This window comes from Macrobrachium nipponense, chromosome 1, assembly GCF_015104395.2.
Source record: "Macrobrachium nipponense isolate FS-2020 chromosome 1, ASM1510439v2, whole genome shotgun sequence".
NCBI classification, from domain to species: domain Eukaryota; kingdom Metazoa; phylum Arthropoda; class Malacostraca; order Decapoda; family Palaemonidae; genus Macrobrachium; species Macrobrachium nipponense.
In genome coordinates, this window is record NC_087200.1 from 144,536,835 (window position 1) to 144,564,198 (window position 27,364).

Genomic DNA, 27,364 nt, shown 5'->3' on the forward strand with positions numbered 1-27,364 from the left:
GCAGTTAGCTAACTCCTTCTTTTTCTTCGTGGAAGAAGAATCTTTCTACCCAGACGATTAGTGTGTATAGAGCTCTGTTTCTTCTGTGTGTCAACTCGAGGATTAGACATTTCTAATAATTCAGCTCTCAGACCTGATTCGTTCCTTTATACGACCAAGCAAAGGGAGGTCAAGACAGTAAGCTTTGAACCTGGATGTAGTTCTTAAATGGCTGATGTCCGATAGATTCGAACACGATCTCCTCTAGATTCCTTTTAGGATCTGACCATGAAGACCCTTTTCTTGTGCTTAGCATCAGCAGAAGAATCAGTGAGCTGCATGCTATTGATACGAGACGTTTGATTCGCTAAGGGCAATGCCATTTGCTCATCAATGCTGGGGTTTTTGGCTAAGAATGAAAATCCCTCTCTTTCTTCTCTATAAAGAAACATTTCGGAGTTAGTGGGGCCTAAGACCTTCATGTCCTTCTCGGTCCAGTGAGAGCACCTTAGACATTATGTGCAAAGGACCAAAGGTATAAGAGGTAAGATGATAACCTGTGGTTTTCAGTGTGAAGATCCTTCTCGTCCTCTTCTAAAAATGCGCTCGTCCTTCTTTTTTAAGGAGTTTTGATTCTAGGCACACGGACAATGTCAGGACGCAGATATCAAAGTGTTTAAAGTCAAAGCTCATGAAATTAGAGCATTGTCTAACTTCTTAATTGGGCCTTTGACGGAACTGTCTTTGAAAAGACATTATTAATCTACCCATATTGGAGGACATTCTGTCTTCGCATCTCATTATCTGACAGTTTGCAAACCACATTGAAATTTGCAGTACATTGGGGCCATTCATTGTGACCTGACACGGTATTGGGTGAGGGAGAGAAGGATGTTCCCCTCCTCACTAACCTTTTCTCCTTGATTATGTTTTTGTATTTTTAAGGTTGTCTGAAGATACAGGGAGTTTTTTTGAGTATCTTTAAGTCTTTAAGGTCCTGGTGTATTTCTAAACGGTTTTTTGTGGTGATCCCTCGTTTTTCATTGTATTTTGTGGTGATTTGTACTGCGCCTGAGCAGGGGCACATTATAGTCTTGGTCCGTTAAGGTCCAGCGTCTCGAACGGCAAGTACTTTATTATTGGGTCCGACGGCACGGATCCATATATCCTGTCGGTACCATAAGGCAGCAGAATACAGAGGCAGTACACGCGTCATGCGGTCTTTAAAGGTAAGGAACCTATATGCTTCGGATAATTCCCTAACAGTTATTTTAGCTGCCATTGTCCCACCACCTAATGTGTCAATCAGCTATATGGTAACCACCGGTAAGTTATATAAGTGAAAATGACATTTTTATAATATATAAAGTTTCACTTATACTTACCCGGTGGTTACTAACGAAGCCCGCACTCCTCCCCTCTATGACCGGTGCATGAACTTCTGATTTATTGTTGGAATGGTTCCCCGGTACCCGTCGAGGGCGGGAGTATAGGATCACCTGTCAACATTAGCGCTAAAGCGCTAAACCTGCGATTTTCACTTCTGCCGTGAACGTCAGGAGACGACAGCTATATGTAAACCACCGGGTAGTATAAGTGAAACTTTATATATTATACAAATGTCATATTCCTGGATGGGGCAAGAGAAGCGTTGGGACAACTGTATTCTGCATGCTCTCCCCCCCCCCCCCCTTCCAAACTCCATGGAAAGAGAGGTATTTGGTATGTGGACAGAGAGACTATGGGTGCTTTTTTCTCTTCCTGCCCTCGGCAGATGCGGGACTTTGCCAATTTAGTGGAGGCCTCTAGACCGTCACTCTTTGGATCGGTCAATCTACGTGGAGCATTTCGGAGTTGACACTTCCTAAAAGGGACTTTTTGTCACTTTAGAGGTGTTCACTTTTCTGGATTGGTCACTCGGAGTTCTGGCCAATAAACTAAAGAACCCCGGATTTTCTTAAAAACCCAGAGATTCTCCATAAGCGTCCTGTCTTGCATGGACAAGGCAGTACAGAACGTTTCGGGAGAAGTTGCTTTCCCTATTTGGTGCTGGTCTTCTGAAGAAGAGATTCAGGATATGGATCCTGTGTATCAAAGGGGTTTTCCTCCTAGCCGAGAGGACAGCTTTAATTGTTCGCACCCTCTTCAGATCATCGTTTCCTTCTCAGTTAGTGAAGGATATACCTCGCTCGCTAACTGAAGGCGACACTACAAGACTACTTTGTCAAACGTCCACTAAGGACGTCCTGTTGTGTTCGACGAATAAAAAGACTCTCGTTCCTCCTTCAGCAGCCCTTTCTCGTAGGTTGCAGCGCTCGTCCCCCTGCCAGAAAGATAGCTCTGACAAGAGAGGAAGGTCTTCCTTCAACCTTTCAAGAAAATAAATGACTTTGTGGTTCCTTCAAGCACCAGTGGCGCCGAGACTCTGAACTTTGCAGGAGTCTATGGCAAAAAGGTGAGCCGACCTTGGTCAGTCTCGTCCTAAAAGAAAGGATACGTATCCCCTTCGAGGAGTCCTCCCTAACATCTACGCCTCGGAACTTCGCGAGGTACAGAACGCCTGTAATGAGAAAGCTCTCCTTCAAATGGTGGAACAAATTGTGGGAAAGGGGCATCGAACTTGTATGGCAGAATCCACACTCCCCGGGATTTTACAATCGCCTTTTCTAGTACCAAAGGCAATCGGGGGGGTGGAGACCCGTACGGAACGTAGCGCTCTGATCGCTTTGGTTCAGAAAAAGAAGTTCCGTATGGAAAACGTCCGCCTCAGTATGGTCGCTCTTCGTCATGGATTGGTTTTCTCTCTGGACTTGCAAGTTGGCGTATTTCCATTTCCACGTTCCCATTCACCATTTGTCCAAAGAAATATCTTTCGTTTTATGATAGGAGTACGAAAGATTTTTCATTCAGGCTCTGTGTTTCGGCCTGTCTACAGCTCCACAGGTTTCACCAGCTTGATGCGAATGTAGCAAGATGGCTTCACCTAGAGGAATAAACATCCTCCCTCTACTTAGAACGACCTTGGCTGATCAGGCCAGTCGGAGATGTTCATTGCTTGGAGGACTTATCATAACAAAAACATGATAGAATAAGCTGGGATTAACTCGTGAACCTCGCGTAAGTCGCAGCTGATCCCCAGCCAGAGCTTGGTCTAGTCTGGGGATTCAGATGGATTCTCGGTGTTTTCGAGTATTTCCTTCGCGAGAGAGAATTACTCGAGTTTGTCGAGAATATCGAACTTCTTAGGAGAGAAAGAGCGTTTCAGCGAGGAGATCTAAGTCTTTTAGGGACTCCTGTCCCTCGCTAGAAAAGTTCTTCTCTCTCTCTGGGAGGCTTCACCTTCGCCCTCTTCAGTTTTTCCTGAAGGGGTGTGGAGTTGAAGACGGGACAACATCTCAAGACACCTTCCCCGCTTTCCACAAGAGATAATAGATCACTTGAAAAGTGGTGGATCCCTCCTCTTCAGAAGAACGAAGGCGTGTCAGCTTGCCTGCAGAACCCAGACCAAGTGTTGTTTTCCGACGCTCGGAGTCGGGATGGGGGAAGCGACCGCTAGGAGCAAGGGAGGTGTCAAGCACCTGGACAAAGGACTGTGTCCTGGCCATCAATTGCAAGGAACTAGTGCCATACACCTAGCCTTAAGGTTCTTTCGAGAGATAGTCAGAGGCGGGGTGATACAGATAAACTCGGACAACGACCAAGAGGCCTGGCTTACATACGCAAGCAAGGGAGGCACGCACTCTTTCTCCCTCTTATCAGTTAAACAAGACACCTTTTAACCTGGACCGTAAGAAAGAGCCATAACTCTCCTCAAAGGTTTGTTCAGGGATCAAAATGTGAGAGCGGACAGACTGAGCAGGAGGAATCAGGTCCTTCCCACAGAATGGACTCCTACACGCATAAGTGTGTCAAGTCTTTGGTCCCTGTGGGGGAGACCTCACATAGACCTGTTTTGCGACTTCCTCTCCCAAAGAGTATGAGATCTTTGCTCTCTAGTGGAAGATACCGAGAGCCTTTGCAATAGACGCGTTTCTTCCTGGATTGGTCGGTTTTAGCGCCTACGCATTTCCACCTTCAAGATCCTGGGGTGAAGTGCTCAGGAAGTTCTTAGCTTTCAAAAGGCCACTAAGTTTGACCCTAATGCCCCATTTTTGGCCAGACGCCAAGAATGGTCACGGAGGTACTGGAGTGGCTAGTGGACCTTCCCCAATCTCTTCCAAGCAGACCAGATCTACTCAGACAACCCAAGCACTTCAGAGTTTCATCACAACCTCCCCGGTCTCGCTCTCTGACTGCCTTTGACATCGAAAGAACTTGTCAGAGCTAGGGGCTTTTCCTCCACGGCTGCAGGCACGATCCTCTCGAGCCCGCCGGTTCTTCGACGAGGAAGAGTAATACCAATTCGAAGTGGGAAGTCTTTAGGAGGTGGTGTAGAGAGTCGAAGCTGTCCTCCTCCAGTACCTCTTAATTCCATTGCCGATTTCCTCCTCTTTCTGAGAGAGGATCGCACCTATCCTGTGTCAACAATCAAGGGAATACAGAGCAGTGCTGTCTTCAGTATTCAGGAATCGAGGGCTAGAAATTGCGGGATAAACAAAGATCTACATGATTTGATTAGTCCTTTGAAACTTCAAAAGGGCAGCAACCCTAGAACACCTAGTTGGAATCTGGACTTGGGTCCTGAAATTCCTTTCCTCGGAATAAAATTTTCTAGCCTTTACATCTGGCTTCCTTCCGCGACGTCACTAGGAATGCTTATTCCTGTTGTCCCTCGCTAGCAGCCAAGAGGACGAGCGAATTGCATGCTCTTGGACTCCACAGTGGGATTCAAAGGAGATGCTGCTATCTGCTCGTTCCAGACATTGTTTCTGGCAAAGAACGAAAACCCGTCAAAACCTTGGCCCAGAAGCTTTGAGGTAAAAGGTCTATCTAGCCTCGTAGGCAGAGAGACAGAGAGGTCTCTCTGTCCAGTGAAGCTCTTTAATTTTATTTAGAGAGGAAGAGACGATGGAGGTTTGTCAACAAGGTCTTTGTGTGCTATGAAGAACCCAAAAGACTCATGTCCAAAAACGCCTTGGCCTTCTTGTGAGAAGTTGTAATTACTGATGCACACAAGAACCTGCTCGGAGGATCCTTTCGGTCTTGTAAAGTTAAGACCATGAGGTTGAGCAGTGGCAACGTCCTTGGCGTTCCAAAAGCTATGTCTCTTAGAAATATCATTGAGACTACTTATTGGAGGTGCATTCAGTGTTGCGTCTCTTACCTGAAGGATGTGAAAGTGACTTATGAGAAGTGCTCTCTCTAGGTCCATTTGTATCAGCAGATACATTTCTGGGTCTTGGAGCAAAAACTGATCCTTAAATATTTTGATTTTTATCGTACATAAACTCTCTTGTCAGATATGTGCTTTGGTTTTCTATTAGCAAGCTCACGGATGTCGCACGGGCGCATAGTGTCATTGCTGGTAGGGGATCAAGGGTATGTATGGCTAGTGGGGAGGTACAAAAATTTTTTTTTTGTATATTTTGTATAAATGAATGTGTAATTATGTTTCGAGTTTTTGGTTGTTTGTAAGGAGTTCGGGGATAACTCCTTGCAATCTTAGAACTAACATGGATGTTAGGATCAGGTGATCGGGATCGGTGTTGTGCTCCTTGAACAAGGTGTATTGTCATGTTAGTGGAATAGCACCCAATGACAAAGGCCTTTAGGCTCTGCCGAGTAAGTGGATAAGACCCCATTGGCAGACCCACAAGAACTCTTAGCCATAGATCAATATCTCGCTGAGGCTCTTGAGGCTAAGCAGACTCCAAGGCAGTAGCCGCGAAGTCTTCAGCCTAATGAGGTAGGAACCAAGGTTTATTAATACCTACAACATATGTTGTTTACCTGTCTATTTCAGTAGTTAGCTGTCTCTTACCCACCACCAATGGGTGCTAATCAGCTAAGTATATATCTGGCAGGGAAGTTGAATGTATAAAAATGATATTGTCATGTTACAATAAAGTTTTATACATACTTACCTGACCTACCGGTAGCGTGTGCCGCGAAATTTGAAATTCTGTCGGGGACGACGGAGTCTATAGCTAAGTATATATATATCTGTCAGGTAAGTATGTATAAAACTTTATTGTAACATGACAATATCATTTTAGTTTTTTCTCTGGTAATGTTAGTAATATTTACCTTAGAAATGTGTGCTAAAAGGACATTTCACTGGGCGACACGGGCCCTTGCCCAGAAATAGATTTTTCCTTCGTCAAAATCCCTTTTGCAAGGAGAAGGGCTTAACTCGAAATACAATCCCTCACAGTGTTCCAAACAGTCAAAACAAGATGAACGTTGCATTTGCTGGATCTGACATTTCCTGTTCCTGTATTTTATTCCTTTAAAATATTCTTTGTTTTTGCTATATGTTAAGGAAAATGAAAATAAAAAGTGTCCAAAATGGACACTTGTAGCACTGGTAACAGTGTGGTTTATATTTTTTATTGGTTCACACCAAAGTTTTTTAAGACAATACTTACTATGAAGTCATGATACGTGTACTTAGGAAAAATAATGTTTCATACAATCAACTTACCCGTCAGATATATACTTAGCTAAGACTCCGTCGTCCCCGACAGAAATTCAAATTTCGCGCCACTCGCTACAGGTAGGTCAGGTGATCTACCGGCCTGCCCTGGGTGGCAGGATTAGGAACCATTCCCGTTTTCAATCATATTTTCTCTGTCGCCGGTGGTATCAACATTGTTGTTACTACCTCCTGACTGGAATTCGCTTTTCAAGACTTTTGATCAACTTTATTGGATTTTTTGGTGACGTACCTGGATCGTTGTTTTGGCATTCGCTACCGTGGACTGGATTTGGACTTGCTTTTGATTTTTCTGCTAAGTGTAGAGGGTTTGAATGTTCTTTAGCTAACACCTGTAATGAGTGTGAAAGGTTGAATGCTAATGAATGGAAGCCTCTAACTTCTTACTTGAAGAAGTTAGAGAGGGATAGAATTAGACGGGCTGCACATAAGGGTGTAAGTACAAGGCCTATTGAGACTTTTTCTGAGTCTAACTCTCCTTTTATTAATGAATTTGATTCTCCCTCTGTATCTGAACCCTCACAGGCTTTGCATTCAGATTCGGCTTCTGAAATCGCCGATCTGAAGGCTACTCTTCATAAGATGAGGACCAAAATGGCGGCCATGCAAGGTAAGGGAAGTGATAGCGATATGCTTAGTGAAATGAGTGTTCCCAGTGTTGTGGAGGGGGCGTCTGACCGTCTCTGCGATGCTCCCAGGCCTAGACCTCTTCCAAGCTCACATACCCAGAGGAGAAGGAAAGTCGAAAGCCTTACGGAGGTCGTGGAGAATCCCCACCGGTCAGGCGTCCCTTCAGCAAGCTCTGTTTCGCAACAGACTGCTCAGGACCGCTTCAAGAGGAGCGTCCTACGAGTGTTTCTCTTCGTCCGGTTCTCCTTCACCTAAACGAGGGTGGAAGGACTCGGATCTTTCTAGGCCACTGAAAAGGCACTGGAAAAAACCCGCTTTTGACTCGAGCCCGGAGCGCTTCTCGGTGGAAGCCCCCTCATCTATCAAGAAGGCTAAGATGGTCTCGACGTCTCCTCAATCTGAATTTGAGGATCGTACACCTTCGAGGTCTCCTGCTTCTCCCATTGAAGAGGACGCTGGTGTAGCTTCGAAGAGGATCTTGTTAGCTGTACAAGAACAGTTAGCTTCTTTAGTTGCAGTTCTTTCGAGAGGTCCTCCTCGCAAAAAGGACGCTAGGCTTCCTATTAAGAAGTCTCGTCTCCTTTCTCCTGCCAGGCGCGAGACTCCAGCCAGAAGTGAGGCCTCTTCTTCCAGGCGCGCGGCACCAGATAGACTAGAAAAGTCTTATAGGTGCGAACAGCTTTCTAGGCACGAACTGCCTACCAGGCGTGAAAAACTTTCTAGGCATGAAGAGCCTTCCAGGCGCGAGACGTCTGCGAAGAGCCTAACAGGCGCGAGGCGCCAGCCAAGCGCGATACTCCAGACGAGGATCCTGACAGGCGCGAGACACCAGCCAGGCACGAGACGCCAGCCAGGCGCGAGGCGTCAGCCAGGCGCGAGGCGCCAGCCAAGCGTGAGGCGCCAGCCAAGCGCGAAGAGCCAGCCAAGCGAGAAGCGCCAGCCAGGCGCGAGGCGCCAGCCACCTCGCGCCAGCCAAGCGCGAGGAGCTAGCCAGGCGCGAGAAGACGTCAAGCAGGCGCGAGGCGCCAAGTAGACTTGAGAGAGAGACTGTTCACTCGATGAGCCCTTCTCCTAGTAGGAGTTTGTCTCCCGCAGAGAGAGAGATTTGTGAAGATCCTCCCGTATTTAAGGTGGATTCTCCTCCCGGTTTGGACGTAGATTCGGAAGACGAGGCTCATGGCAGAGAAGGTTTCTCGAACTATAAAGTTTTGACAGCCCTTCTTTTGCAAGAGTATGGGGATTCATTGACTCCTGCTGCTCCTTCTTCTCCTCGATCGCTATTTTCGAGTGTAATTGTGCCAAAGTCTTCGTCGGTTCTGAAGATGAGACCTACAATCTCTATGAAGAGGGCTCTCCAGTCTCTTGACAAATGGATGTTGACAAAAAAGGAACTTGTCAGAACTACCTTCTGTATGCCTCCAGCGATATTTTCTGGAAAAAGAGGTGTGTGGTACCGAACTGGGGAGAACATGGGCCTTTCTCTCCCAGCCTCGGCTGAAGCTGATTTTTCAACCTTAGTTGATTCCTCGCGTAGACACGCTTTGAACGGAGCTCGTGTGACTTGGACTATTTCTGAGATAGATCATCTCCTCAAGGGACTCTTCCATTTCCTAGACTGGTCTCTTGGGGTGATGTCAAAGAAAGCCCATGACTCGGAAGGTCTAGACCCCGAAGTCATTCTTTGTATATTGTCATGCATTGACAAGGCAAGTACGAAAGACGGATCGGGAGAAGTCTCCTCCCTCTTTGGAGCGGACTCCTTAAAAAGAGGATTATTTTTAGTGCTTTCCTAACCAAAGCTGTTTCACACTCACAGAGAGCAGCACTGGTTTTCGCTCCCATGTCAGACTTTTTGTTTCCTTCTCAGTTAGTGAAGGACTTCTCCTTCAGTCTACAAGGAAGAAGAGACCGCCAGTTGTGGTTGAGAAGAAAGGACCTACTTCTTCGATTCAGCCCTTTCGAGGAGGCCCTCCCTCCAGAGCTCCCTCAAAAAGGAGAGGCCCTGAGAGGAGAGGTAGACCTGCTTTCCGTCCCTTTAAGAAAGGGAAATGAGACAGCCAGCCTCCAAACACCAGTAGGTGCCAGGCTACTCGAATTTGCAGAGGCCTGGACACTCATAAACTCGGACGCCTCGTCGATGTCAATAATCAGGATGGGATATCTTATCCCCTTCCAGGACAGTCCTCCCCTAACGACTATTCCGCGGGAACTGTCAGCCAGATACAGGGACCCTGTACTGAGGGATACTCTTCGTCTGATGGTGGATCAAATGTGGGACAAAAGAGCGATAGAATTAGTACTGGATCAAAACTCTCCGGGGTTTTACAATCGTCTTTTTCTGGTTGCAAAAGCCTCGGGGGGCTGGAGACCGGTACTAGACGTCAGCGCTCTAAACAAGTTTGTTCTAAAGGAGAAGTTCTCTATGGAGACTTCGGCCTCAGTCCTTGCGGCTTTGCGGCAAGGAGATTGGATGGTGTCTGGATCTCCAGGACACTTATTTTCATGTCCCGATTCACCCTTCTTCGAAGAAGTACCTCCGTTTCATGACGGGGGGAAGGATCTTTCAGTTCAGGGCCTTGTGTTTCGGCCTGTCCACAGCTCCTCAGGTCTTCACAAGCCTGATGAAGAATGTGGCGAGGTTTCTTCACCTCAAAGGCGTCAATATCTCTCTGTATCTGGATGACTGGCTCATCAGGGCCAGATCAGAGAGATAGTGTTTGGAGGACCTTACTTTGACCCTAAACCTGATAAAGTCGTTGGGACTACTCGTGAACCTCGAGAAGTCACAGCTGATCCCCAGACAGAACGTAGTCTATCTGGGGATTCAGATGGATTCTCGGGGTTTTCGAGTATTTCCTTCGCAAGAGAGAATCGTGAGATGCTTGGAGAAAGTCTCTCTCTTCTTAGGGAAGGAACGTACTTCGGCGAGGGAATGGTTAAGCCTTCTAGGGACCCTTTCCTCGCTCAAACAGTTCTTTCCTCTAGGAGATCATGGAATTGGAAGACAGTTTTCTCCTTCCAATGGAAATGAAACCACACCTGGAATGGTGGTTGTCCCCTCTAAAAGAGAACAAGGGAATCTCTCTGGAAGTTCCGAACCCAAGCCGAGTGTTATATTCCGACGCATCGGAGAAGGGTTGGGGAGCAACACTAGGGCCGAGAGAAGTGTCAGGCACCTGGAAGGCAGCACAGGTGTCCTGGCACATAAATTGCAAAGAACTTCTAGCAGTACACTTGGCTCTAAAGTTCTTCGAACCATTTGTGACAAACAGTGTGGTCCAAGTGAACGTGGACAACACTACCGCTCTTTCCTACATTCGGAAACAAGGAGGAACACACTCCTTTTTCCTATACGAAATAGCAAGAGATCTGCTACTTTGGACCTCCCAGAAGAACATCTCCCTCCTAACGAGATTTGTTCAGGGCAGACAGACAGGCTGAGCAGGAGAAGCCAGGTCCTTCACACAGAGTGGACCCTTCACTCAGAAGTGTGTCAGAGTCTTTGGTCTCTTTGGGGCACTCCTCATGTAGACCTGTTCGCCACATTCCTTTCCAAAAGGCTGGAAGTCTTTTGCTCAGTGGTGGAAGACCCAAGAGCTCTCGTTGTCGACGCCTTCCTGCTAGATTGGTCTCATGTAGACATGTACGCTTTTCCCCCTTTCAAAATCCTGGGACAAGTATTGAAAAAATTCGTAGCGTCCAACGGAACAAGAATGACCCTGATAGCCCCCTTTTGGCCAGCACAGGATTGGTTCGCAGAGGTGCTGGAGTGGACAGTAGACTTCCCCAGATCCCTTCCAATTAGGATGGATCTTCTCAGACAGCCACACTTCGAGAGGTATCATCAAAACCTCCCTGCTCTCGCTCTGACTGCCTTTCGACTATCGAAAGACTTGTCAGAGCGAGAGGGTTTTCTCACAAGGCTGCAAGCACTATCGCTAGAGCCCGCAGAGCTTCCACTAGACGAGTCTATCAGTCTAAGTGGGAGGTTTTTAGAAGGTGGTGTAAGTCTAAGAAGTTGTCCTCCTCCAGTACCTCTGTAACCGAAATCACTGATTTCCTTTTGTTCCTGAGAGAGGACTCAATTGTCTGTATCTACTATAAAAGGATACAGAAGCATGCTGTCGGCAGTCTTCAGAAATAGAGGCCTAGAGCTTGCTGATAATAAAGATCTACACGATCTTATTAGATCGTTTGAGACTACAAAGTCTAGAGAACCAGCTCCTCCCAGCTGGAACCTTGATGTGGTTCTAAAGTTCCTTTCGTCTGAAAGATTCGAGCCTCCTCATTTAGCTTTGTTTAGGGATTTAACAAGGAAATGCTTGTTTCTCTTATCTCTGGCTACAGCCAAAAGAATTTGTGAACTTCATGCCCTAGAAGATGAAGTCGGATTCAACAGAGACTCGGCCTTCTGCTCGTTTAGAACACTTTTTCTAGCTAAAAACGAAAACCCCTCGAATCCCTGGCACAAGAGATTCGAGATTAAAGGCTTATCGAGTCTCGTCGGTAGAGAAGCAGAAAGGTCTCTTTGCCCTGTAAGAGCCCTTAAGTTCTACTTGCACAGGAAGAAACAAATGGGAGGCTCTAGACAAGGTCTTTGGTGTTCGATTAAAGACCCCACAAGAATCATGTCAAAGAATGCGTTAGCTTTCTTTGTAAGGAGCATCATTACAGATGCTCACAAGTTCTGTCCTGACGACTCTTTTCCACTCTTAAGAGTGAAGGGTCATGAGGTAAGAGCAGTGGCGACGTCTCTCGCTTTTCAGAAGAATATTTCGCTAAAGAAAATCCTTGATACGACATATTGGAGGTGCAACTCGGTATTTGCATCTCACTATCTGAAAGACGTTCGCGTGACCTACGAGAAATGTTTTTCTCTGGGTCCATTCGTATCGGCGGATACGATACTGGGTACGGGAGCCAACACCAATCCTTAACTTTGTACATACCTTCTACTAGATATGTTCTAGATTTCTGCTGACAAAGAGGGCTCGATGCTGCACAGGCGGCCAGTCACTGTTGTTCAGTAAGGAACTCTTGTGATATCTTTTTGGAGGAGTATGGAAATTTTTTTTTGGAATTTTTTGTGTGTATGCGTATTGTGTTTTCGAGTTATGGTTGTTGTAATGAGTTTGGGGATAACTCAGAACAATTCTTTCTACTAACATGGTGGTTAGGATCAGGTGGTCGGGATTGGTTGTGTGCTCCTTCATAAGGTGTATTGTCATAGAAGTGGTCCAGTACCCATTGACAAAGTCCTTTCAGGCTCTGCCGAGTAAGTGGTTCATACCCCATCGGCAGACCCACAAGAACTCTTAGCCATAGATCACATATCTCGCTAAAGTCTTGAGGTGATGCAGACTACCGGGCAACAGCCACGAAGTCTACCACCTATCAGGTAGGAACCAAGGTTTTTCTTTTATACCTACAACATATGTTGTTTACCTGTCTATTCCATATTAGCTGTCTCTTACCCTCCACTAAAGGGTGCCAATCAGCTAAGTATATATCTGACAGGTAAGTTGATTGTATGAAAATGATATTGTTATGATACAATAAAGTTTCATACATACTTACCTGGCAGATATATACTTAGCTAAGACTCCGTCGTCCCCGACAGAAATTCAAATTTCGCGCCACTCACTACAGGTAGGTCAGGTGATCTACCGGCCTGCCCTGTGTGGCAGGACTAGGAACCATTCCCGTTTTCTATCATATTTTCTCTCTTCCACCTGTCTCCTGCGGGGAGGCTGGGTGGGCCATTAATCTTATATATTTGCCAGGTAAGTATGTATGAAACTTTATTGTATCATAACAATATCATTTTAAAAAAATATTTAATTTTATATTTAAATCTTACTCTAATAGCTTGGTTAGCAATTTCAGCAATGAAAGAACAGAGCCTAGTATCAGATAGTTTGCTCTCTTCAAGTTTTGATGTACTTTGGTCTCCTAGTAAATCTTCAATCTTGTTTCCCCTTTTTTCATATTCATAGTTTGTGGTAAGAAAAATATTCCTATTCTGGCTTTTATGATAATTTCTATACCATTTATATATTTATACTTTCTGTACCATTGATATAAAGTGTACTGTATGTATTTTGCAGATGAAATGTCTCATCAGATGCCTGTTGATGGCAAGCATCATATGTGCCGTCCTTGCTGTTGCACAAGAGTTTGAAGACAATGACTTTGCTGAATTTGAAACTTTTGATGAGGGTCAAGAAGAGGAAGAGGAGGAAGATGCACCATCACAAACAGTTGGTGGTGGATCTCCAACATTAAAACAGGGACTAGAGGAGGAAGATGAAGAAGAAGAAGAAGAAGCAGTTGTTGAGGTAATGGTTTCAGTGGTAACTGTAAAAGAAAATAGAAATCATTGGAAACCAATGATTTTTTCATAAATAAACATTGTTGTCTTAGCAGAACTTTTCACTGATATGAAAGGGTGTTTGTTCATACACAAACAAACCTTCGGTCATAACAATAGGATAATTTCTAGCGCCTCGCTGGATCCGGTTAAAAAGCAGATGAAAGCAAGGAATCTTGTGATAACTTGCAACACATGCGTAGATCGGGTGAAGACATCTACGCCAGTCGTTTCTTTGACTGCCTGGGCAAGAGTTGTGTTTACCTTTTCTCGGTTCATTGCCCGTTTCGTTTCTTTTAGTTTGTGTTTGTGTGTGTGTTTTTTTACCTGGTATTATGGCTTCTTCTGCTCCTTCTTGGCGTCAGCATATATGCCCCGGAGTTCCTGGTTTTCGGTGTGTTTTCCGTGTTCTTGTTTTTTGGCTTTGGCAGAGACCAACCCTCACATCGCATGCAGTAGGTGTCGTACGAATTTTTGTACTATTACGAATCCTTGCACGGATTGCCAGGCTTGGCCTAAGGAGCAGTGGAGGAAGTTTTATGGCAAGAGGGAACATCGGAGAGTCTTGACTTTTCCTACTTGGGAGGGCTTTGCTCCTATTCCCGATGTTTCGTCTTCCGCAGTAGTCAACCCCCATAGTAGCGTTGTCCCTGCATCTCCTTCCTTTTCTTCCATTGATTCGTTGATGGAAGTATCAGGAGGTCGCCAGGGTAATTTTTGTAATGTAGCCCCCTCTTCCTTGGAAGCTTTTTTGGTTCCCGAGTAGGGTGAGGTTTTTTCATCATTCTCTTCTTTTCCAGAGTAAGAGGCGTCCAATATGGTGGCAATTTGGAAGACGCTTGGGCTAGAGGGTACCTCGTCCTTGGAGGGGTTGCTAGTGCATTTTGTGGAGGCTCACACCCCCCCTTCCGGTCTGGCCAGGCCTTCCCCCCTCCTCTCGGCCTCGTCTTCGTGGGTAGCTGCAGTCGGCTATCTTGTACTGCTCTGCCAGTGTCTCCTGCCACTTCAAGTCGGAGTGACGCTGCGGCGTCAGCCCCGTTGATGACGTCATGGGGTCCATCTTTGTGTATTCCTCCGCCAGTGGCGTCTCTTTCCCCCTCGCACCTAGGGGAAGCCATGACGTCACTCTCATCGATGACGTCTCTTCCAGTCGTCTCCTCTGAACTGCCTTGCTTAGCCGTGACGTCATCACTGCCGCACAGTTCGCAACATTTCCCTTCCTTGTTTTCAGAGCCTTATCTGGCACATCAGTCTGAGGTCATATGCCAGGCAGTGCTTCAGAGATTGGACTGTATTAGATGTGAAGTTGGCTGCTTTATCGGTTGTGAGGACTGGTAGGAAATGTATTGCTTCGTCCCCGCCTTCCAAGAAGAGTGCGCATAAGAAAATAGTGCTGTCTTCCTCTCCCTTATCCCCCTCTACGCCTCGTCGGCGTATCAAGTGTTGGAAGGCTAAGCACTTTGCCTTTCCTTCGCCTTCGAGGGAGGAACAATGTGGACGTGTTCCCAAGAGTGCTGTGGTTTCGGGCAGTGTTAGTGGTGTGCATTCTGCAGGGGTTGCTTCGTCCTCTGCCCTCGTATCTCGAATGTGCAACCCCCCCCCCCCCTCCATATCTCGGAGTGTTCAAGTTTCCCCCCCCATCTCACGTACGTACGGCTGCCACGCCCGTTACCATTCATGGACACGTGGAGTCATCTGTTGAGGTAAGTGATATGCCTAGTGTTACAGTGGGTCTATCTCGGAAGCCGATGCTTGGACCCAGCCCAGACAGGTTAGTAGGGGTTTCGGACTGTTTGGCTGCTAACCCTTCTGTTAATTTTGGTGGAGAAGGCACATTAGAAGAGCCTACACACCCTTCTCGTCGTCGGTCTCCAGTGCCGGAGCAGGAGGAGGGAGACATGCAGGAGTTTCTGTCTTCCTTTTCGGAAGTTGTTGATCTCATTCGTGGGTTTAACAATTTGGAAAGTAGGACTCAGGCTCAGTTGTCTTACACTCCTACTTGCTTGGAAGCCTTGGTGGGAGCTACTCAGGACCCCAAATCATCTCTTCGGCTTCCTTTGTCGGGGCACATTCAGTCGGTCTTGCAGAAGGTTAACGCCTCTGTTTGAATGGAAGCGATCAGGGGAGCTGCCACTTCGGGGTCCACGGATGACGTGCTCTTCCCGCCGGGGAAGATGAGAGTGGCCATCTCCTTAGATAAAATATAAGGTTGGCCCTTGGCAACGTTACAGCCAAACCTACCAACCCAGGCCTTCAGGGTGGATAAAGCAGTCTCCCGGACCGCTTGGACGCCCTGAAAAAGAGGGTTAACGTTAAGTCTTAAGACTAATCTAGGTTAAACCGTAACCTATTCTAAAGGTCATATCAAATTGACATAAATTTCAGTGGTCCTCATTGTATTACTGTGTGTACTCCGGAACGCCACCTACCTCAGAGGAGACTTGGACTACGAGCTCGTAGCAAATGAGGCAATTCTCGTGGTGCAATACCACGTACTCGTTAAGGCGGATCGCGCAGGTGGAGTGGGTCTGGCAGACCTCGTGCCCACAGTGGTCTTGGAGGACAGCTTTGCAGCCAGCCTCCATACAATGGGTGACCTGTAAGTGAAATGATACACGATTATCACCAGTAATCTTCCAGACTAGGTCCATGGTTGTGATATGCCATGACGCCGGAGTACTCCGGTGTTAATAAGTAATATGGCCCAGTCTCGACCTGCTCTTTAGCCGTGTACCGTGGCGAGGCATCCGGTAGGATCGGTAGGACAGAGCTTGAAACAGTGTATTTCCGGTGATGCCGGAGATCAATTTAAACACTGAATCAGGATAACCACCTATTCCATACGCCGGAGTAAGGAGTAGTCTGAACAAGCACCGGGTGTGGAGCAGGGGGAGACCAGGTAAGGAAGTTACACGGTGGAGTTTGACAACTCTGCCGTAGGGTAACTTAAAACTAGAACAAGGTGGGAGATGATCCCTGGTGGGGTTGGAGGACTCCGCCAACAAAACTTAAACTAAAGGCAATGGATGTTATTATATGTAAAAGAACATGCATGCAACATAGCGTACCCTTTAAGGGAGGCCGGAGCCTCCACAATAATCAACCATACAAAAGCGGACCTGGCTACGCCGGGGTCCTGCATCCACCGGAGCGGGGAGGAGATGGTGACTAATGATAGGGATACGCGACCGGTGAGCCGAGGAGAACCGAGCTCCACTGAGCCTGGTGGCCAACCGAGGCTCGGCCGAGCAGGGCGTTCCCCTACTCCTCTGGGGAGAACGGCAGGGTAGCGGGCCAGCTCGCCGAGAGCCCTCCAGCCACCTCCCCTGTCCCCCTTGAGGGGGGAGGGGGAGGGTTTGCTCGGATCGGCTGCCTGAGACAGCGTGAGCGAGCGTCCCTCCCCCAAGGTTGGGGGAAGAGGGACTGGAAGGGTCGGAAGCAGGGTGGCTCGTACACAGTTGCCTGGAACTCTCTCGGCCGGGTGAACATATACGCGTTGAAAAAGGCCAGGCGATCGAAGGAGGCCTATAGGCCAACTGAAGCCGTCTCAATGAACATGTAACATATAAAATAAACATCCTATCCTAACACGGGGGGAAAGGAAGAAAAGTGAGACGAGAGAGAAAGAGCAATGTCCTGGAGAAGCTGGGCAGAGCCAATCGAGAAGGATGGGCAAGCCTGGCAACTCCGAGCAGCTAGCCTATATGCCGTGACGAAAAAACGCGGGGCAGGCGGCCAGGGTGGCTCGAGGACGAAAGGGAGAAGGACCAGGGTCCTTCGTACAAGGGCGCCTAATGAAGAAGTAACCTAACAACTAAAAGATACATGCATGCATGAACATCTGGGCTGAAAGGTAACAACGTAGGCTACGTACTGAGAGCGCGTGCTCAGACAATATCCCCCGTGCGGATTAAAATAACAAAAACGTCAATAAAATGCATCACTGATAATCATAGGAAGGTACTGCTAAACAAAGTATCGAGCCCAAAAGGTATGGGGGACTGATTGGGACACGAAACAAGGTAACACGAGGGAGCGAGCCGAGTATGGCGGCGCGGGAATGGCGCCGCATGGGACGTCGTCTTATAAAAACTTAAATAATTTGGTTAAACGTGCCAAAGGCAGCTCCTAAATAGTGTCAACCAATAATAGCAGTACTTGACTTGGATGCTGCAATAGCTTGACGTTCCATGATGATGGGTAAGATAAATTCCAGGGAAAAACACAACACAGCAAAGAAAAACGCATGCAGCGTGGGTCGTGCTATCAAAGGAATGACGTCAGAGGTGCTAGCCGTAACGGTAGCGGGTAGTGGGCCTTAGATCGGCTCCTCTGTAGATGAGGGATATTGAAGAAGGATGAGTCTAAATGGCAAAGGACCTCTGGTAGTGGTTTCACTCGCCCCAGAAACCATACCGACACCTTAAATAAAGGTGAGAGAGCCAGAATACTCTGGCATTTCCATATTAGCTTTTTTCTCTGGTATTCATAGCAATATTTATACCTTAGAAATGAGTGCTAAAGGAACCATTTCACGGAGCGACACAGGCTGAGCCCAGAAAAATTTTTTTTGAAGAGCTCTATCTCGGTTATTTTTCAAAGAAATTACTTTGTAAACATACGAAATTGTAGAGGAAAAATTGAAGAATAAAGGGAGAGTCAAGAAAAATAGCTTAGGTAACAATAACGGTTTCATTTTGACGTTATAAGTTGATCGAAACGAAAAAAAATGTTACCGTTGTCAACATTTATTGCTAGAATAACAATTTTTTTAAGAGCTCTATCTCGGTTATTTTTCATAGAAATTACTTTGTAAACATATGAAAATGTAGAGGAAAAGATGAAGAATAAAGGGAGATTTGTTCATGAAACTTACCCAGCAGATATATATATAGCTGTATTTCTCCGAAGTCCGACAGAAATTTCAAAACTCCCGGCACACGCAGTGGTTGGCCAGGTGGTTAGTACCCATTCCCGCCGCTGGGAGGCGGGAGTCAGGAACCATTCCCATTTTCTATCCAGATTTTTTCTGTCGCTCGTAATGAAAACACCTGTTTTCATTACCTCCGACCAGGATTTTGATTCTCCATTGACGCTTAAGTATCCTAATTATCTTTTGAATGATTGACTTGGATGTGTGGCTAGGCATACGCTATCGTAATTTAATTAACCTTTGTTTAACTTGTCTGAATCTAGTTCGGCTAGTTTCAGACTGTGTTGTCTGCACAAGTAAGGTGAGGCTACCGAAAGTGTCGGTAATTCCTCATTTGGTATGCACGGGGGTTGAGAACGTTTTTTCTTTATTGAAAAATCGATGTAAGACGTTTAAGAGTTTGACTGATTCCGAAGGGAAGACAGATGATTCTTATGTACGCAAATTAGAGCGGGATTGAATCACGGGGTCTTCCTCAAGAAACTGCATTAGTAAACAGAAGTCAGGGTAATGAACCTACTAACCTTTCTGTAGTTTGGCCTACGAGCCATTAGGCTATGTCTACGAAAGAATGCCCTTTTCTGTTATTGTGGATTCCATTCGTAATTTGGAATCTAAAGTGCTCGCTCTCCAATCAGTGTTGTGAAGTGTAGTCCCCCCAGTGTTGTGGAGGGGGCGTCAGATCGGCCCTATAATGCCTCTAGGCCTGGACCTCTGTCGAACTTCCAAGCCCAGGAAGACGGACATGTCGAAAGCCGCAGGAGGGTTACGGGGAACCCCCACCGATCTGGCGTCCCTTCGGCAGAACCTGTAGACGATCCCCAGGCTGCCATAAAATAGTGCACGAGAACGGATCATGAAAGATTGCTTCTCGTCCTCCGAGGCGTCCTCCCCGCACAGGGGTTGGAGCTCTGGGAAGGACTCGCGCCCTCTAAAAGAAGCTTTAGAGAAGAGGACGCTTCACGTCCTCTCTCTCGTCGAGAGGGAGCGTCAGATTGGCCCTATAATACCTCTAGGCCTGGACCTCTGTCGGACTCCCAGGACCAGGGAGAGGGCATGTCGAAAGCCGAAGGAGGTTTACGGGGTCTCCACATTGATCTGGCGTCCCTTTAGCAGAACCTGTACGAGCCACAGGCTGCAAAAGAGTTTGTTCGTGTGCGTTCCCTCCGTGAGGGATTTTCGTCTTAGAGGGCGTCCTCCCCGCCCGAACAGTAGTTGGAGCATGAGAAGACTCTCGCGTCCTCTGAAGAGAACAAAGACGTTAGATGTCGCACAGGCGGCCATCGTCAGTAGTTTCTTGGAGGAGCACGCAGAGCCTCTTTGCGCTCCTTCTGCTTAACTGGCTTCGCCTTTATTATCGTCCTCCCCCCTAGCGTAGTTTGGAGCATGAGAAGACGCTCACGTCCTCTGAAAAGAACAAAGACGTTAGATGTTGCACAGGTGGCCATCGTCAGTAGTTTTCTTAGAGGAGTACGCAGAGCCTCTTTGCGCTCCTTCTGCTTTACGGGCTTCGCCTTTATATGTGACTACTCTCCTGCCGTCAAAAAAAAAAAAAAAATCAAATCAAAGACGCAAGATGTCGCACGGGAGGCCTGTGTCTTTGATCTCAGGGAAGAGGACGCTTCACGTCCTTTCTCTCTTGCTTCTTTGCGGTCATCACCTGAGAGTTTTGCTGCATGGACGCCTCAAAAGAGAACCAGGACGTCTTTGAACCCCCCTGTCGCTCCAAGAATTAGAGGCTTGTTGAAAGGGACAGGTGAGAAGGAATAGGGCTTTTTCTCGCTCCTCTCCTTCTCATAGTATCAGCTTTTCACCTGAAAAGGAACGTTCTAGAAAAGAGGGTCATCCGTTTGATGCAACGTCGACTTGCTTCGTTGCCGACTGGGACAGGCAGAACCCACGTCCTAGAAGAAAAGATGATATATTGCCATTAAAAGATCTAAGCGGTCTCCCGCAACTGCGGATCGCTCTTCTCTTTCACCGGTTGCTACGCCTTCTAGATTAGTACGTCTCACCTGCCGTTATGTAAAAAACATGAGAAACTTCCTCCTTAAGATTCTTATATCGAGAGGAAGAAAGCTCTCCCTACTATTCAAGGGTTCCCCTCTCTTATTATAGGGTCTCTCTTTATCCGTAAACTGACGTTATTTTTGTTGCAAACCAAGGTGTGTTGCAAGCTGAGATACTCGACGCTCCTAGTTCGACCCTGAGGGAGCGTGGTGTTTACAAGCGTGACGTTTCTATAGATGCTAAGCTGGACGCTTATTTAGACACCAAGCGTGACGCTCGGCTGGACACCGAGCGTGGCGCTCAGCTGGATGTCAAGCGTGACGCTCGGCTGGACGCTGAGCGTGACGCTCGGATGGACGTTGTGCGTGACGCTCGAATGGACGTTTTGTGGACATTCATCAGGATCACAACGTGATATTTGTCTGCAAGCTCGTCGACAATCTGACTTTCGTAGAGACTCCCATTGAGAGAGTGCAAGAAATTATTACCTCTATATCGGAATTTTTAGTGACTAATATTCAGAAAGCACCTATTATGTCACAACAGCAATCTTCATCAACAGGATTGAATCGAAAGGACTTATATCAACAGTCTTCGGAGTCCCCTCCTGCCTGCCCTCATATAGAAGGACGACGACTTAGTAGGATGTCAGAAGAAACTGACGAGGACCACCTTCTACGTCAGCTTCGTCTGATTATCAGGTATTGGTTCTTTTGCTTCGAGCTTCAGTTGGAGACGAATTCCAACCTGTGGCTCCTCGCTATCCTCCTTCTCAGTTTTCGTTATCGAAAACCGACAAGATTCCTGGTTTGTTCATAAAACTTGCCCGGCGGATGTATGTATAGCTGTGTTTCTCTGAAATACAGCTATATATATATTTATCTGCCGGGTAAGTATGAACAAACTTTATTGTATCTTAACAATATCATAATTGTTAAAATGATGAAGTCTCTTTCAACGAAAATAGCTTTTAAAAGAGGTTCAAGATTGGATGGAGTCGAGAAAAGCGCAAAGAAAGACTTCTTTTGCCCAGCCTCTGTCAAGACTATGCGGCAAGGCAGGCATTGGGTGGGATACAAATAAACATCTGTGTAAGAATTTTCGCATCGGAATAAGGTGACTTTTTCCAGTCTGGTCGACACTCCAAGGAGGTCTCTCCTTTCGTCAACAAAAGTTGCACGAACTCCTGATGAAATGGACTACCATCGGAAGAGCTCTCATTCATTAGTCAGAGTCTCTTCCACGAAATAGAATGAAGTTTAGGTACAATAACCTAAGAAGTTTGACTGTCATTTTTCGGTCCTCGGTTTTCACTTTGAGAAGATTCCTTGAATAATTTTAATTCGTTTGTTTGGAAGAACGAATACAGTGTATTTCACTTTCTCTCTTCCTTGCAGAAGAAAGAATGTAATAGAGATTAGCTGTCCAAGTGATTACAATACTTATGTATTTTATCTTTGCGTTATATTACTACTGTTATGGATCAAGTCATATACGCACAGTCGTTACTGATACGGATAGTAACCGAAAGGACTCGTATTCTAAGTGTACTTAATCGGTCCTTCCTGCAAACTTCCAGGAGTTTCCGGGTAAGTAGGCAACGCTAAAATGTATTGTTACAACAACACCAACTCAGCTTCTGCATCTAGCCGCATTCGGTTTCGCTTAAATATGCCTGCTTGAGAATTCTCTTCTAATCGATAATAGTAACAGACCTATTCCTTCGTAGAATAGAGTAGCTGGTAACTCAGGCAGAGTAGTGCGAGACGACCATTGATAGCTGCTGTCGTTGTAGATGACGCAGTATATTTAATCGGTACTCCCTGCAACCTTCCAGGAGTTTCCGATTTAGCTTTTGGTTATTTAAGCGTAGTGTTATGACAACACAAAATCAGCTTCTGTATTTAGCGGATTCTGTCTCGCTTAAATATGCCAACTTGAGTTTTTCGTGCTGTTCAAATAATGAAAAATCTATTCCTTCGTAATATGGAGTAGCTGGCAACTCAGGCATAATACTGCGAGAAGGTGAACGTAAGATGCTGAGACTGTACACCAACTCGGTATCAGGCTAGCTTGCTGTTATGTGCGATCGTTTAAGTCTCTCTCTCTCCCGCGGGATTGATTGATGAACCGTATCTCTGCCCTACAATCACGGACTTTGCCTAGGATTGAGGGAGATTCTAACATGCATTGAATAAACATTGCCTTCGTTTGCGAAACAATTTTTAACAGAGATATCTATTAGACTTTTTGGTGCTGTTTACTGCACTGTAACAGAATTCTGTACGAGTTTACCGCAGCATAGCATTATAATAATGCTCTCTTAATTATGAAGAGCGCAGCCTTCTTAGGGAAGGAAGCATGCTTAAGAGAGGTAATGGATGAATCTGCTGGGGACCATTTCCTCACTGAAGAAGCTTCTTTTCCTTGAAAGGACTGCAATTCAGACCTCTACAGTTTTGTACTTCCGGATAACTGAAGTAACATCAAAGATCGAGTAATGATTCTGAACATCTCTCAGTAGTTCAATGATCACCTCAGGTGATAGCGAGATGGTGCCAGGCATCCTGACAGAGGTTCAGAGGTCCTGCCACATAATCTAAAAGAATTGGAAGCAATTTGGTTGACTCTCCAGTTCCTCGAAGAATGAGTTTTGGCCGAGTGGTTCAGATCAACTCTGACAATTCCACAGCTCTCTCACATCTCGAGAAGAGAGAGCCATTCGGATGGCCCACGGGCACGGAAACGTTCATCGATCCTCCAGCAGGTTAGGCTGCAACCGCTTTGAAGGAAGTCCGTGCAAAGCTTCTCTATCGACGCACAACTACTGACGTCTGAGTATGCTTTCCTTAGAAGTATGTCAAAAGTCGTGGGCTACTCTAATAGCCTCACTTCGAGAGGTATCTCTAAACCGTTCGGCTCTGAGTCTGACTGCGTTCAGACTGTCAAGAAAGTGACCAGAATAAGAGGTTTTTCAAGACTAATGGCTAGTGTCATTACCAAGATAAGCAGTTTCTGCCTATCTTGCAGTGTACCATCGAATGGGTCCGTTTCTGGAGATAGGGCAGGAAGAATGGTTTTTCCTCCACCTCGACCTTTGTGAATTACATTACCATCTTCCCTTTCCGTCGGAAGAATGGGATGTACTAGCAGTCTCAACTATTGTAGGATACGGAAGTAGGTTGTTGGCGGCCTTTACGCTCCAGCATATTTATATCTGTCAAAAAACAAAGCCCACTTTTACGATCTATGAGGTCTGTGGAAATCTCGAAATTGCAGAATATTTCCTGTGTAACTTTTTGCATGTGACCAAAATTCTAACCACTCTAGATAAGACAAAGAGGGTTAGTGAGGTTTAATACATCATCAGAGGTTTTGGCTTTAGAGGACATAATGCGGTGTGTTCTCTAAGCCTTTTGTTTTTACAAAGAATGAAAACCTGTTTAATCCTTGGCCCAGAAGCTTGGAAATCAAGGGGTGCTATGGATGATTAGGCAAGAAACAGAGAGTGTCCTGTGACCTGTCAGGGCCCTCAAGTTTTATCTAGTTAAAACTAAAGAAAGTGGAGGTCCTTCGGACAATCTGCGGTGTTTCGTAAAAAGACCAGACTTGCCCAGGTCGAAGAACACCCTGGCCCCCCAGATGCTGAAGCCTTGCCGAGGATGGGGGGCTTAGGGTTCAGCAGCTGGGCCCTGATGCCTGGTGGGAAAACTACTTTCTTGCTGGGCCTTGGTGCCCAGCTGTTGATCCAACTAAATAAGTCAGCCCCCCTTTTCCTTTACTAAAACTTTTCATCCTTCTGCTTCCTCCCTCTATAAGGCACGGATTTTATGTTGATGACTTGGATTGGTGTTGGACATGATTTGGACTTTCTCAATGGATTTGGTGGAGGGTGAGGATGGTTGGCATACCACCTCACCCGTAGAACTCGAGTACCTAACGTGGTCGAGCGAGGGGAAAGTTTATATGTCAAACCCTGCTCTTAGTGCTGGGTCTGATCTCGACGGACATCATGACGCCTTAAGCACTGAGGGTGGGGTGTATATCTGGGTGGTACCCCTAGGGCAGCCCTGTATGGGATAACACTGTCCTCTAAATGTGGCTCCTTGGTGGGTGGGGGGCTACCTGGACGAATCATTAATTGTACGTCTTATGGAGACACCAAAACCTTCTGTTGACGACGTGGGCAAGGATAAGGACAAGGGAAATTTTGGTAATTCTTCCATTGTGACTTTGGAGCCTTTTTCTAATGAGCTCCTTGTTACAAACATTTTGTATGTAAAACCAGTCCCTTTAGACTGGAATTATGATACCTTATTTAATAAATTTTGTAAATTTGTTGGGAACGTTAAAAGAATTGACGGAATAGACTTGGCAAAAAATTATGGTTGTTTTGAAAGTTTTGGATATTTTTCAACAACGAATCGGAAGCTCACAGAGCCTACAGAGAGTTTAGGTCAGACTCTATGAGTGTTGGACTTGTAGAGGCGGAAGAGGTCCCTAGGCATCTTGAGATATATAAACCACCAACTGAAACTAAAGATTCAAGTAAAATAAGTAAAACCTCCAGATCACCAGACCCAGCTAAGTGGTTGATCATTACAACACATGGTGAGAGAGGCAACCTCTTCAAGGTGAAAAGGTTGGTAAGCCAGAAGATCGGCAATGTTGGGAGCCCAGAAGTAACTCGCTTTGGGCGTAATAGTTTTTTAGTTCATGCCAAGACCAAGTGTTCAATCAGTAATGCTCCTAAATTTAAAGCTTAATCCTGAAGGTATGATAAAAGAGGTAAAACCTCACTAAAATTTTAGTTATGCAAAGGGTGTCATCTTCAATGAAGATTTACATGAAATGGACGAAGAGGAAATTTTGGAATGTGTCCAGACGTGGTTTGGAAGGTTTTCAAGGTGCCCCGCCCGTCTATGATTATTTTAACATTTGTAAGTCCTTTTTTGCCATCTGAAATTGTTCTTGACAATGAAATTATGAAAGTTCGTCCTTATAGACCGAGAGTGCTCCAGTGCTTTAAATGTTTTTTTGGGGGTTTGACACTCCTCAAATGTTTGCACCAGAAATAAACTTTGTGAATCGTGTGGCAAGCCTGAGCATGAGGAATGTTCTGAACCGGTAATTTGTGTGAACTGTAAGGGTGACCATCGAGCCCGAGATAAGAAATGCAGTGAATTTAAAAAAGAACAAGAGGCATTACTTAAATCTATCGCTGAACACATCAGTGTGGGACAGGCCAAGAAGCTGTTGGGAAAGAAAACTTATTCAGATGCCTTGAAGGCACAACAGCCGGATATTGCTACTTCTGGTGCCCCTTCAGGTGGTGCTCCCCGGCGGTTCCCCTAATGGGGTTTCCCATGCCCTCTCTGGTGGGGCTCCCTGTGCCCCCCCTGTTGGGGCTCCCCATGCCCCCCTTGGTGGGGTTTCCCACGCCCCCTCTGGTGGGGCTCCCCACGGCCCCCCTAGTGGGGCTCTATGGCCCCTCTGGCGGGGCTCCTCAGTTTTGTTGGTAGAGACACTGGTCAAGCCAGGGGACCCTGTTGTTTCAAGGGTTCAAGCCAGGTCTCAATTTGTTGACGACTTTTCTCTGTCAGGGACATTGCCTGACATTGAGCCCTCACCTGATCCTGTCATTACAGTGCACCGTGGAGACGACGGTGAGGAGATAGAGGCCCTCTTTATTCGTCAGAAGAGGGCCCTTTCTCGCCCTCTTCGCCTCATTCACGGTCACTCAGCAATCGTAGAAAGAACAAAAGTAAAACTGAAAGGGTCAAGTGAAAGCCCATCTTCTAAAGATCTGTAACACCTAGATACTAGGTCAAATAGTACTGGTAAAACTGATAAGATCTCTCTCACCAGGACACAGATTCCTAAATTAGTAGGGAATTTTAGATCCCTTCCTCTAAATAATGGCTCTCATGCAATGGAACATCCGTGGATTTATACCAAATAGAGAGCAAGTTCGGGTTCTGTTTAGGGAACATGATTTATCTGCGATGTGTCTACAAGAGACAAAGTTGGGAGAGCACACACCCAATGTGGGTTTTAATTATTCATTTCACAGGTCTCCACCCTGATAGGTGTACGTGCTCAGGGAGGCACAGCATCATAGTCCGCAAGTCTGTTAATCACAGGGTTGTTCAATTGAACACTGTGTTGCAGGCTTGTGCAGTCCAAATTTTTAATTGTAAATGGATCACAATTTGTTCTCTCTACCTTGATCCATCATTAGAAAGTAGATTGCAGGATGCGCAGGGTAATCCCCGTCAGCTAGAATTAAACGATCCTTCAAGGACACTGATAGACCAGCTTCCTAAACCCTTCATTTGATGGGGGATTTTAATGCCAAGCACACCCTCTGGGGAGAGCCAAACTGTGACCAGTGGGGTTTAATAATAGAACAGCTGCTTGACTTAAATGACATCACTTTAATGAATGATGGTTCCCCTACAAGACATGATGTTTTTCATAATACTGATTCAGCCATTGACCTCACTATCTGCTCTTCGTCTTTGAGGTTAGATTATCAGTGGGTAGTAGACCAGAATGATCATGGCAGTGATCATTGGCCCATTCACTTAAAGTATATGAAAAATATTCCATCTCCATGTTTATTACCAAAATGGAAGGTAGGGGATGGCTGACTGGGGATTATTCTAAAAAAATCTACTGAAGTTGAGAAAGAGATAACTGATTTTCAGAGCCCAACATCTGCTTATGAGTATTTAATCAATATATTGCTGGTGGTGGTGCCATGCTGTCTATTCCTCGAACTTCTGGTAACCCATCGTCGTCCTCTAGTACTTGGTGGAGCGATTCAATGTGCCTTGAGCCGAAA

General features: G+C 46.1%; 1 protein-coding gene across 2 annotated transcripts in view; it reads left to right on the forward strand.

The window, feature by feature from the left end:
* The window catches only part of LOC135219711 (PAT complex subunit CCDC47-like), a 224,664-nt gene that overhangs the window by 28,761 nt on the left and 168,539 nt on the right, over positions 1–27,364 (forward strand). For both annotated transcript variants that reach the window (XM_064256697.1, XM_064256696.1), the window contains exon 2: positions 13,312–13,542. In XM_064256697.1, the coding sequence (XP_064112767.1) occupies positions 13,312–13,542 (231 nt within the window). The remainder of the gene's footprint in view (positions 1–13,311; positions 13,543–27,364) is intronic.